Source organism: Mustela nigripes, chromosome 1 (assembly GCF_022355385.1).
Source record: "Mustela nigripes isolate SB6536 chromosome 1, MUSNIG.SB6536, whole genome shotgun sequence".
Classification (NCBI taxonomy): Eukaryota; Metazoa; Chordata; class Mammalia; order Carnivora; family Mustelidae; genus Mustela; species Mustela nigripes.
This window is the reverse complement of record NC_081557.1, coordinates 22,152,282-22,165,996: the sequence shown is the minus strand read 5'-3', so window position 1 is coordinate 22,165,996 and position 13,715 is coordinate 22,152,282. Positions and strand designations below refer to the sequence as shown.

The following is a 13,715-nucleotide window of genomic DNA, read 5'->3' as shown; positions in this document are numbered from 1 at the left end:
TTGTTTGTAATTTAAAAAATACATTTTTCTCTCACGACCTCTTTCACTGCATCTGGGATTGAATACTTTTATCACACATTTGAATTTTAAATTTTCAGAGATATACTTTGTTACAAAAAGTACAAAAATAATGCAGATCATAGCAAAAAATTTAAGTAATAATAAAGGAATTTAAGTGAAAAGTGAACTTCTCCCCACGTATACTGTCTACAATCTATAGTTCCAGTCTTCTTCCATGAAAAGTCCCCAACATTGATTGTATTTAATTATTTTTAGGTACTCCAGTGGTTACTATTATAATTGTAAATTATACTCTTTGCCTTTAATTTTTTGATTCATTTTATGTTGTACTATTAATTCAGTATATAAGATAAACATCACAACTATGTTTTGCTATCTCTTCTGCCTTCAACCTGTTATCTCTAACTTACTTGCACATTATCAATTATTACAACTCAAATTCTATAACTATAATTGAATCTTCAATACTCTGTAAGTTTATTTCATAAGTTGAAACACATAATTTAAATTATCAAATTAGATAAATATTTTACGGAATCAGATCATATAATGGACTTCTTGGAAATGAAATGCCATCTTATGTCACTAAACTGAACTTCAAGAGGACAGGAGTCATTTCTTACATTCCCGCAGTTCCTTAGTTTCATGTCACATTTTTAGTTCCTTCCTTTTCTTCATGTTTAGCTTTTCATGTTCTTGTTATGCTTTTTATTCTTTTACCAGTACCAGCATTTCTTTTTTCCCCCAGTTTTATTAAGACAGAATTGACATGTAACATTGTATTGGTTTAATGTGTATACAAAATAATGATTTGATAATATGTATGTACTACAGAATGATCACTATGATAAGTTTAGCTAACATCTATCACCTCACTTATTACAAGCTTTTTTTCCTTGGGATGAGAATTTTAAGATCTATTCCTTAGCAACTCTGAAATATACAATACAGTATATTTTTTAAGTTTTATTTATGTATGTAATCTCTACAACAGCATGTGGTTCAAACTCACAACTCCTTGATTAAGGGGGAGTGTGTTCTTCTCACTGTGTCAGTAGGGTGCCCCAGCAACACAGGATTGTTAACTCTAGTCCCCATGCTGCACATTCCATCCCCATGACTTACTTATCTTATAATTGGAAGTTTGTACCTTTTGGCCACAGTGAACTATTTATTCCACCCTCACCTCTGGCAATCACCGATCTGTTCTCTGTTTCTAGGAGTTCGGTTTCTTAGATTCCTCATATAAGTGAGATCATACATTATTTGCCTTTCTCTATCTGACTAATTTTGCGTAGCATAATACTTACAAGATTTACTCATGTTGTCACCAATGGCAAGATTTTCCTTCTTTTTTATTGTCACATACTATTCTATTGTGCATATATACCACATTTTCATTAGTCTTCTGTCAGTGGACACTTAGGTTGTTTCCATGTGTTGGGTGTTGTAAAGAAGGCTGCAGGGATCCTGGGGGTGCAAATCTGTCTTCAAAGATAGTAACATTATTTCTTTCAGATACATACTTTCAGAAGTGAAATTGCTAAATCATATGGTAGTTCCTTTTTAAGATTTTGAAGAACCTCCGTATCTTTCATAGTAGCTATACCAATTTACATTTCCCCCAGCAGTGCACAGTGGTCCCCTTTTCTCCACATCCTCACCAACTTTTAGCCCTTGTATTTTTAAAAATATTTTATTTACTGACTTGATAGAGAAAGAACAAGCAGGGGCAACAGCAGGCGGGGGAGAGGGAAAAGCGGGCTCTCTAATGAGTATGGATCCCAATGTGGGGCTCTCTCTACCAGGACCCTGGAATCATGACCTGAGCTGAAGGCAGATGCTTAGTCGACTGAGCCACCCAGGTCCCAAATCTCTTGTATTTTGGTGACAGCCATTCTCACAGATATGTAAAATAAAATTACCTTTTTATTTTCTGGTTGAAAGAAAATATATAGGTCTTCATTTTATTATTAAGGCGTTACCAGTTTATTGTTTTTTATGATTTCTACCTCCTTTTTGGCTTCCTTTTTTAATGGCTCGATTACATCTTCAAATACTCTTTTTTTTTAATCATTTTTATTAACATACAATGTATTGTTTGCCCTAGGGGTACAGGTCTGTGAATCATCAGGCTTACACATTTCACAGCACTCACCATAGCACATACCCTCCCCAATGTCCATAACCCAGCCACTCTGTCCTTAACACCCCCCACCCCGAGCAACCCTCAGTTTGTTTTGTGAGATTAAGAGTCTCTTATGGTTTGTCTCCCTCCTGATACCATTTTGTTTCATTTTTCCCTTCCCTACCCCCCCACAACCCCCCACCCTGCCTTTCAAATTCCTCATACAGAGAGATCACGTGATAATTGTTTTTCTCTGATTGACTTATGCTCATGGATTTTAAGAACAAATACTGTGAAAATTTCTGTGCTACCTAAAGCAATCTACACATTTAATGCAATCCCTATCAAAATACCATCTTTTTTTTTTTTTTTCAAAGAAATGGAACAAATAATCCTAACATTTATATGGAACCAGAAAAGACCCCAAATAGCTAGAGAAGTGTTCAAAAAGAAAGCCAAAGTTGGCAGCATCACAATTCCAAACTTCAAGCTCTATTACAAAGCTGTCATCATCAAGACAGTATGGTACTGGCACAAAAACGGGCATGTAGATCAATGGAACAGAATAGAGAGCCCAGAAACAGACCCTCAACTTTATGATAAACTAATCTTTGACAAAACAGGAAAGAATGTCCAATGGAAATAAGACAGTCTCTTCAACAAATGGTGTTGGGATAACTGGACAGCCACATGCAGAATGAAACTGGACCATTTCCTTACACCACACACAAAAATAGACTCCAAATGGATGAAAGACCTCAATGTGAGACAGGAATCCATCAAAATCCTTGAGGAGAACATAGGCAGCAACCTCGTTGACCTCAGCCACAGCAAATTCTTCCTAGAAACATCACCAGAGGCAAGGGAAGCAAGGGCAAAAATGAACTATTAGAACTTCATCAAGATCAAAAGCTTTTGCACAGCAAAGAAAACAGTCAACAAAACCAAAGACAACTGACAAAATGAGAGAAGATAGTCGCAAATGACATATCAGATAAAGGGCTACAAAATCTATATCTAAAATCTATAAATAACTTATCAGACTTAACACCCAAAGAACAAATAATCCAATCAAGAAATGGGCAGGCAGAAGACATGAACAGACATTTCTGCAAAGAAGATATCCAGATAGCCAATAGACACATGAAAAAGTGCTCCACATCACTTGGCATCAGGGAAATAGAATTCAAATACTTTTTTTTTTTAATATTTTATTTATTTGACAGAGAGAGAGATCACAAGTAGGAAGAGCAGCAGGCAGAGAGAGAGGGGGGAAGCAGGCTCCCCGCCGAGCAGAGAGCCCGATGTGGGGCTTGATCCCAGGACCCTGAGATCATGGCCTGAGCGCAAGACAGAGGCTTAACCCACTGAGCCACCCAGGCACCCCACAATTCAAATACTTTTAAAAAGAAAAGTTTGTAGTAGGTAAGCTTTTGAAATATTATATGCTTTTTAAAAAATGACTGTGTTTGTGTTTACGCTTAATAGATAATTTTCATCAATGGAAATTTCTTTTTTTTTTTTTAAAGATTTTATTTATTTATTTGAGACAAAAAGAGAGAGAGCATGCACTAGTCGCGGCGGGGGGAGGGAGAGAAGGAGAGGGATAAACAGACTCCCCACTGAGCAGGGAGCCCAGTGTGATGGGGGCTGTATCCCAGGACCCTGAGCTCATGACCTGAGTATAAAGCAGATGCTTGGGGCACCTGGATGGCTCAGTGCTCAGTCATTAATATCTGCCTTTGGCTCAAGTCATGATCCCAGGGTCCTGGGGTTGGGCCTGCATGGGGCTCCCTGCTCAGCAGGAAGCCTGCTTCTTCCTCTTCTACTCCCCCTGCTTATGTTCTCTCTCTCACTGAGTCTCTGTCAAATAATTAAATAAAGTCTTTTAAAAAACAAAATTCAAGCAGATGCTTAACCAACTGACCCACCCAGGCATCCGCTCAGTGGAAATTTCAGTAACAATTTGCCTCATACTTTGAAGACACTGTTCCATTGTCTTCTAAAATCCAGGATTGCTAAGGTATCTGGTGCTAATCTATTTCTTTTTCATTAGTGAGTAGTATATTTTCCTCTCTTTTAAAGCTTTCAGGCTTTTACCTTTATCCCTCAAATTATGAAAGGGCATGACAATCCTTTTAATGGGTCTTTTTTCCATTAAACTGGTTTAATTCTTCATACATCTTTCCAGTTTGAAATACGATGTCATCTGCTCCATAAATGTTTAAAACTCTGATTTTTTTAATTAAATTTTGATCATGTAAGTAATTCACAATTAGTATACATTCTCTTTTTCTACAGGTTATATCATAAATAAAGTTCAGCTCACATGCCCCAAATTCCATTTAACCCCATCTCCCACCTTCAGTAGGTTAACTGCTTTTTGGGATTTGATGTGAATTTTTCCAAACAAAAAATACATACATACATGTATATGTAATCAACTCTCTTTGTTTTGTGCTTATGGTTTTTTTCATTAGCTTTCTTGGTGTATAGTTTATATATAATAAAATTTACCAATTTTATATATGACTTGATTAAGTCATAATGTATACAGTTGTGTAACCACCACAATCATAACATAGAACCTTTCCATCCCCTCAGAAATGTGCCTCTTTGCAGTTGATCTCCTCTTCCTACCGGCCCCTTCTACCATTTGGCCCCAGTCAGTTTACCATCTCTATAATTTGCCTTTCCTAGAATTTCATATATTTGGGATCGTGTGGTATATAGTATTTTGTATCTGGCTTATTTCACTTAACATAATACTTTTCAGATTAACCATGTATCTGTGTGTGTCAATAGAATTGATTCCTTTTACTGCTTTTATTAGCCATTCATTAATTGATGGACTTTGATTGGTTTCTACTTTTTGACTATTAAATGAAGTTGCTACCTACACACCTCTGTATGAGCATATGTTGTTATTTCTTTTAGGTAAATACTCAGGAGATGAATTGCTGAGTCATATTGAAAGTAAATTATTTAATTTTTAAGGAAATTTCCAAACTTTTCTAAAGTTGCTTTGCAATTTTGCATTCCTACCAGGAGTGTATAAGATTTCCAATTGCTGCTTTCCTTTTTAACATTTGGTGTTGTGTTTTAAATTTTATTTTAACAATTCTAGTGTATGTACAGTGATATCTCATTGTGCTTTTAATTTGCATTTTACTAATCACTAATGGTGTTGAGCACCTTTTCATGTGTTTGTTTGCCACCCATGTATCTTTGGATGAAGTGTCTATTCAATTCTTATCCATTTTTTATTTGATTGTATTTTTATCATTGATTTATAAGTGTTCTTTTTATATTCTGGATACAAGTCCTATATCAAATATTTGTTTGGCAAATATTTTTTTCCCAACCTATGGCTTGCCTCTTTCTTAGCAGTATCTTTTGAAAGCATTAATTTTTTTACTTTTATTAACTCCAGTGCCTCAATTTTTTATTTTATATTTCACGCTATATTTTTGTCCTATTTAAGAAATATTTGCTTTCTTTTCTTAAAGGGCTAGATAGCAAATATTTTTGGCTTTGTAGAGACTGTATGGTTTCTGTCATAATTACTTGATTCTGCTATCAAGCAGCCATAAACAATTCTTAAGCAAATTCTAATAAAACTTTATATACAAAAACAGGCCCACAAGCCAGTTTTCTGACTCCTAGGATAACCCCAAATCACTGAAGTTTTCTCCTTCATTGTTTTCTGAGAATTTGTTACCATTCTTTCCCTATTGAATTGCCTTGGCATTTATGTAGAAAATCAAATGAATACGTAATACGTGGGTCTCTTTTCAACTTTTGTTTCTGTTCATTGACCCATGTATCTATCTTATACGAACTTCATCGTTCTGTTTTTATAATGTCTTAAAATCAGATATTTTTAAGTCTTCCCGCTTTCTTCCTTTGCATAGTTGTTATGTCTATAATATAGCTTTTGCATTTCCAAATAAATTTTAAATTCAGCTTGCTAGTTTATATGAAAAAGTTGGCTAGAATTATTCTTTTTCTTCTCCAGTTGTTTTTTCCTTCTGTCCCTTTTTTTTTTTAAGGTTTATTTATTTGACATAGAGAGAGTGTGCATGAGCAGGGGGAGGTGGAGGAGGAAGGGCAGGTAGAGGGAGAAGCAGACTCCCCACTGAACAGAGCCTGATGCAGGACTTGATCCCAGGTTCCTGGGATCATGACCTGAGCAGAAGGCAGCCACTTAACTGACTGAGCCACCCAGGTGCCCCCCTGTCCTTTGTTTTTGATAGTTTCTGTTGCTATCATCAAATTCATTGGTGTATGGTTTGCTCATACTGTCTCCTCACTATATTGTTATGAACTTATTTCCTTTTGTTTATTTTATGTTATTTTAAAGAAAATTTTGTTTTTAATGAGTTAGTGTGTAGCCACTGCCAATATAAATTATACTTTCATTTCTATCAAATAAATTTTATTGGATATCCAAATATACAAGTCACCATTTTAAGCAAAGGAAACAGCAGTCCTAGACTTGGAGGCAGAAATCTTAGGACTTCCTGGATAAGCATACATTGTCCACTTTGTAAGACAATAATATGAATTAAAGTTCAAAGTTATATCTTTGTTATAAATACATATAAAGTTATATCTTCTTTGTGAGCAAAGAAGAGTTAACTGAGAGTTCTATGGATACATTCGGCCAGAAGCCAAGAAATGAATTAGCGGGTCTGGAATGAATGAGAAAATAATTGTGTTAAAGTAAGGGTGGAGGAGCTGAGAGAAAGGGAAAAAAGAATGAAAGATGATAGCCTAATTGAGTATACTTTGAGTTTGACATGCAGTCAAACATTCAAATAGAATATCGAGAAAGCAGGTAAATCTCTGGGCCCAGAAATTGGGGGAATAATTGAAAATAGAGATTTGCTAGCCATCATTTCTTTCTCCATCAAACATTTACTGAATGCCTACTGTGTGCGAGTAACTATGTTATGCAACTGAATGTTTTTGTCCTCCCTCAAATTCACATCCTTCCAGCCTAATAGCCCCAAAGTCTTAGCTCATTCCATCATCAACTATAAGTCTAAAGTCTATTCTGTCATCTAAATCAGATATGGATAAGACTTGACACATGGTTCATTCTGAGGCAAAATTCTACTCTAGTTGTTTAACCTGTGAACCTGTCAAACCAGACAAATTATGGGCTTTTAAGTACAATATAAAACAGGCATAAGATAGACATTCTCATTCCAAAAGGGAGAAATCAGAGAGAAGGAAGGAGTGATAGATTCTAAGCAAGCCCAAAATTTAACCAGGTAAATTCCGTTAGGTCTTAAGGCTCATGAATACAGTTCTTTGGTTGCATGCTGTACCTTCTAGGCCCATTAGGGTAACAGCATCATACACCTTCAGCTGGACAGGACACCACCCACATGACTTGGTTGGGCTGCAGTCTCACCCTTTGAAACCAAGATTGAGGCAGCCATGCCCCACCACAGGCTGATGGCTCTGAGCCTGTGGTAGGAGCGGCAGGATGATCATCACTTAATCACCTTTGGGATCTTTTCTTCCCTTCTTTTTTGCAGGATAGCTCAGGCTTGAAGCCAAATTGTTCAATGGACAAGCCTATAAAATCCAAGAAGTCTAACTACCTTCCTTAATTCCATCCTGCTTTGTCTGTAGTTCAAACTGGCAGTGTTTCTGCTGGTAGAATAGCTCTATTCCTGGTTTGTGCTGAAATGACTGGGTAAGTCCATGAGTCATACCCAGGATCTCTTTATCAAATGGTTGTTCAGCTATACCTTTAGTGTTCTCTTCAGAACCAGCTTTTTCATTTTTTATAATATATGGGCTGGGAATTTTCTGAATTTTCAAGTTCTGGTTCTTTTTGCTTAATAATGCCTTGTTTACTTCATCTCCTTTTGCATTTTACTATAAGCCTGAATAGGAAGTCATCAGAGAGGGAGAAAAACCGTAAGAGACCCTAAACTATAGGAAACAAACTGAAGGTTGCTGGAGGGGAGAAGGGTGAGGGGAGGGGGTAATTGGGTGATGGGCATTAAGGAGGGCATGTGATGTGATGAGCACTGGGTGTTACACACAACTGATGAATTATTGAACACTACATCTGAAACTAATGATGTATACGGTATGTCGGCTAATTGAATATAAATTCTAAAAAAAAAGAAATCTCAGCTAAATACTCAGTTTTATTGCTCACAAGTTGTACCTTCCACAGAATACTAGAACACAGTTCAGCCAAATTCTTTGCTACTTTATAACAAGGAGTGCCTGTCCTCTAGTTTCTAGTTATATGTTTCTTATTTCCATTGGAGACTTACTAGAATCTCCCTTAACATCCATATTCTAGCCTGCATCTCAGAACTCTTTCAGCCTCTATCCATTACCCAATTTCAAAGTCACTTCAACATCTTTAGGTACTTGTTACAACAGAACCACATTTTTGTGCCAAAATCTGTTTAAGTAATTTTAAGCTACCATAACAGAACAAGAATACTTTAGACTGGCTTAAACTATTGAAATTTATCTTCTTATAGTTCTGCAGTCTGGGATGTCCAGGATCAAGGTGCTGGCCAATTTAGTTCCTGTGGAGGACTCTTCCTGACTTGTAGATGACTCTTAATGTGTTTAAGCATCCCCTTCCCAGACTGCTCCGTCCTTCTCCTCCAACTGGACTGCTTGTTCTGTAGACAGTTATTACTCTGGCACTCTCCTTCATCATCCTAACAACTGCTCTGACTTTGCTGGTGGTGGAGTACATCCTCTAGTGACTTGAGAGTGAGGAGATAGAGGTGTGAGGTGGTAGAGACTTTAAACATTGCACGTCTGAATTTGTCTTAATTTCACTCTCAAATTTAACATTTCTTCAGTCAAATGTAGAATTGTAGACTGAAAAATAACTTTGCTTCTGAAAAGTCCAGATCCTGGAAGCTTTTCAGTTGTTTTCCTTTTTCCCTCTTATTCTGAAGTGTCAGAATTCTATGCTTTAGTGTATGTCTGTTTTCATTCATAGTTTGAATAATCAGGATTTTAAATCTGTATCTCCCATTTTTTATTTCTGGAAATTTCTCTTAGATTATTTCTTTCATATTTTTGTCTATTATCTCTGTTTCTCTAAAATCCTTTTGTGGTGTCAACCTCCTGGACTAATTCTCTAAATATTTTCTTTTCTCTCTCATTTTCTATCTTTTTAAGAGGTCATATAGCATAATGGTTAAGAAACTGAGTGATGGGGTGCCTGGGTGGCTCAGTCGGTTAAGCAGCCGAGACTCTTGATTTCTGCTTAGGTCATAATCTCTGTGTCCTGGGGTTAAGCCCTGTGTTGGGCTCCGTGCTCAGTGGGGAGTCTACTGGAGGATTCTCTCTCCCTCTTCCTTTGTCCCTTCCCCCACACTCACTCGCTCTCTCTCTCTAAAGTAAATAAATATTTTAAAAAAGAGAGAGAGAGACAGTGATAAAATAAGATTGTGCATTACAAATCCTTGTTCTGCCATTGAGTTACTTTGTGATCTTCAACAGTTTAACCTTTATGCTCCAATGTCTTCATGTATAAAATTGTTTTATTAATAGTGCTTACTTAAGATTGTTTAAGGATTAAATATGTTAGTTGTATAAAGTAGGTAGAAGAGTGCCTGGGAGTTGGAAATTGCTTTAAAATGTTAGCTATCATTTTTTTTTAACATTGCTCTCATTATTATTGTTATTGTACCTTTATTCTGAGAGATTGATCAACTTGATCTTCTAGAACTTCTAGATCATTTTTTTAAATCTCCCAGTACATTTTCAATTTCTACAAACTCGGGTTTTTTTCTTATTGTTTCCTTTTACTAAAGTGTTTCTTACACACCATCTCATATAATAGATACTACTTTTTATTCTTTTTGAAGTTTTTATCTGTTCGTGGCATTGTTTCCTGCTCATTTGTCTTGGTCTTTGAATTCCATATTAGATGCTTATTTCAAATATCTGATAATTCTTGGCTGTCTTTTAATATTGAAGAGTAAGAGACTAGAAGGCTAGTTGGAAAGTACTGTGTATTTAGGCACATAACTTGTGATCTGATAGATTTACTATAAATTTAGCTAGTGGTATCTCTCTAAAGGCCTTTTCCCTAAATTTTGTCAATTTCTCCAAGGAGGATTCCTTTAATCTCCTGATCTCCAGCCTGTTCTGCTTAAGAATGTCTTCTGGCCTTGTTAGAGCCTAGCAGTGGGAACCAACTATGTGCAGGTGTTGGGGTTCTGGGGGTATCTTACTCTTCTGTACGAAGATTTGCAAAGTTACCCTGTCTCCAATATGATGTTTCACCCCTGCCCTCTGCCGTGTTTCTACTTCCAGTTTATCAGATGTGACCTATCCATATCTCTTACACAGTTGGGGAGGAGTTATATCCTGGCTTTTAGTAGAAAATAGGGGATATGAGAGATCTTTTGTTTTTAAAGATTTTCAACCAATCCTTCTCCTTTGACACACAAGAGTGTTCCTCCCTGCTTGCTAAAATTACTGGTCTTTTCTGCAAGTATACCTGTTATTAGAATTTGTTAAAGCCAAGTGGTAGAAACTGGGATATATGTGTTTATTATATTATTCTTTATTATTTCTATGTGTTTTATATATCCCATAGAAAAATACTAATTTGAGATGCAAGGCCTTATGTTATAAACATTCTCAGATTGCAAACAACTGAAAGGTCCAACAGTAAGGAAATAATAAACTGAATTTTAATTAAGTCATACAATTTAATATATAGCCATTGAAAATCTTATTTTTGAAATGTGGGGATGCTCACAATACTATGTTAAAAATGTAAAATACAAAGGTGCCTAGGTGTCGCAGTTGTTTAAGCATCTGACTCTTGGTTTCTGTTCAGGTCATGATCTCAGGGTCATTAAGATCCAGCCTTGGTTCAGGTGTCACACTCAGCTCAGAATCTGCTTAAGTTTCTCTCTCCCTCCTGTACCTCCCCACCAAGTGCTCTCACTCTCTCTCTCAAAAAAATAAATCTTTTTTTTAAGATGTAGAATACAAATAATACACATTATCATATGCCTAACAGGCAGCATGCATTTTGTAAAAGGTGTATATATATTTTTAAAAGCCTGGAGGGAAATACTTGAATATGTTCAGAGTTATTATTCTTAGGTGGTAGGTTAATAGGTAATGTTTCTTTATCTTACAACTTTCTTTGTTGAACATTTACCACTTTTAAAATCAATTGCTGTCCAGTCAGTATTGATTTTTAAAGGTATAGTTGGATACTTTTTTTTTTATGGTGAAGAGACATTTCTTTCTTTAAAGTTTTTATTTTAAGTCCAGTTAGTTAACTTACAGGGGTATGTTAATTTCAGGTGTACAGTACAGCGATCCAGTGAGATGAATGCTGTTATCTCTATATTTCAGAGAGTGAGTAGAGACATGGAGAGGTCCAATAGGTGGTCAGGGTAACCATAGACACAGCTGTTACACAGTGTGTAAAGTCAAGATTTAGACCTAAACAATCTGGTAGTAGAATTCATACTCATAACCACTATATTGTATCATATGCCTCACAAATATGAAACAAATATGAAAACATAATTTATATTTTGTAAGATAGTAAGGCTTTGCTGGGAATGATGGAATCAGAGTTTAAATGATATAACTAGTTTCTAATACCAGCATAAATTAAACTTTTTTTTAAAAAGATTTTATTTATTTATTTGACAGACAGAGATCACATGTAGGCAGAGAGGCGGCAGGGTGGGGGGAGCAGGCTCCCTGCTGAGCAGAGAGCCCGATGATGATTCTGGGATTCAACCCAGGACTCTGGGATTATGACCTGAGCCAAAGACAGAGGCTTTAACCCACTGAGCCACTGTTGTTCTGTTTGGAGGTCTTTAAAGTAGGTAACTAAACTGTTACTCCAGAACTGTTGTTCTGTTTGGAGGTCTTTAAAGGAGGTAACTAAAATATATGATGGTTACTGTGTTTTCCAGCTGATTAGTTGATTTGATTCTAAACATAAATAAATTTGATTTTGCAAAGTAAAAGTTGCAGTTTAGACTAATTTATGTCATAGCACAAGATTATATTTACTAAGCCAGCACCCTACATTATCTTTATGATTTTTGATAATATAAAAAGGCAACTATTATATGTGCTTTCCTTCTCAAAGAAACTTAGGTACTTTTTCTTTGCATTATTTCTGTAGTTCCTCTACACACACCCACACACACATGCACATGCACGCGCGTGCATTTTCTGTGTGTTTTTTATAGCTACTCTCTGGATCAGCTTCCAAAAAAGGAAAGATAAAATTGCACTTCAGTGTCTCTTTACTTAATGAGATTTTAAATTCCATTTTCATTGTTAAAAGAAGAGACATAGGCTTGCAGGTACAAAACTAATATTTGATAAGGGCAAAATGAATGTCTTATTGTTGTAACTTCACCAATTATTTAGGTGAATGAGTTTTTTCTAGTATTACAAACCAGTAAACAGATTGCACACATGCTTTACTTTTACCTAGCAAGAGACATAACAGTAATTACATGTAATACATAAATGCTAATTCCAGGCTTTGCTTTATGCGTGTGTGTGTGTGTGTGTGTGTACACATACATACACATATACATATAAAAGATCATACCTCTTGTTGCAGTAGCATTTGGTTTTTGATAGTATAAAAATTTGAATACTTTCTTTAAATTCTGGTTCATTCACACTATTATATATACGATTTTCCTCGGTTTTAGAAATAGCCATATTGTTGTGACTGTGCTTTGATCAGTTTTAAGGCATCAAGGTCTTAGAAAGTTCTAGGATTGTGAATATTATGATTTAAGAAAACTGTCGCATTTTTAAATCACAGATGTTCAATAATGTGTCATTTTGTTTTCTTAGGAACTTCCTGCACCATTACTCGATGATAATTGTAAAAAAGATTTTGATGAAGATGTATGTAATCATAAAACACCAGACTCTAACATTAAGATGAAAATAGCTTGGCGTTACCAGTTATTACCCAAGATGGAGGCAAGTCAACATACAAACTATCTCTAAAATTTGCAAATCTATTTGTTTTCATTTTATAGAATCTTTTATAGTATACCTTTCATTCTTTAAATGCACTACAATGTATATTTTCTTATTTAAATAACTAGGTATTTTATCAAGATGACATTTCTTAAAAAATAAAATTATGGCAAAAAAAATATTTTTACCAAAGTAGATTTCATTTCTTCCATAATTTCCATATAGAATCTTTTATTCTAGGATTGCAACCCAGAGTAAGGAACTCATAAGCTATTTCTGTCCAGTTTGGTTACCTATAAATAATCAGCATAACTGGTAGTCCCTTGGAATTACTATTTTTATTCCGATACATTTTCTATCATTGTATTTTCGAACTCAGCTGTCTGATAACCTCATCTGTCCAGGATAGACTAAAAGACAGAAAATGAAAGGAAGATTTCTGTAAAAATGAATGTCAGTAAATCTGCTCATTAAAGATTATGAAATCTGGGGTGCCTGGGTGGCTCAGTGGGTTAAAGCTTCTGCCTTCAGCTCAGGTCATGATCCCAGGGTCCTGGGATCGAGCCCC

The 13,715-nt window shown here is 35.7% G+C and overlaps 1 protein-coding gene across 2 annotated transcripts in view; it reads left to right on the top strand.

The window, feature by feature from the left end:
* Positions 1-13,715, top strand: part of ELP4 (elongator acetyltransferase complex subunit 4) — a 243,466-nt gene that overhangs the window by 44,301 nt on the left and 185,450 nt on the right. For both annotated transcript variants that reach the window (XM_059406558.1, XM_059406566.1), the window contains exon 4: positions 13,016-13,147. In XM_059406558.1, coding sequence (XP_059262541.1) covers positions 13,016-13,147 — 132 coding nt within the window. The remainder of the gene's footprint in view (positions 1-13,015; positions 13,148-13,715) is intronic.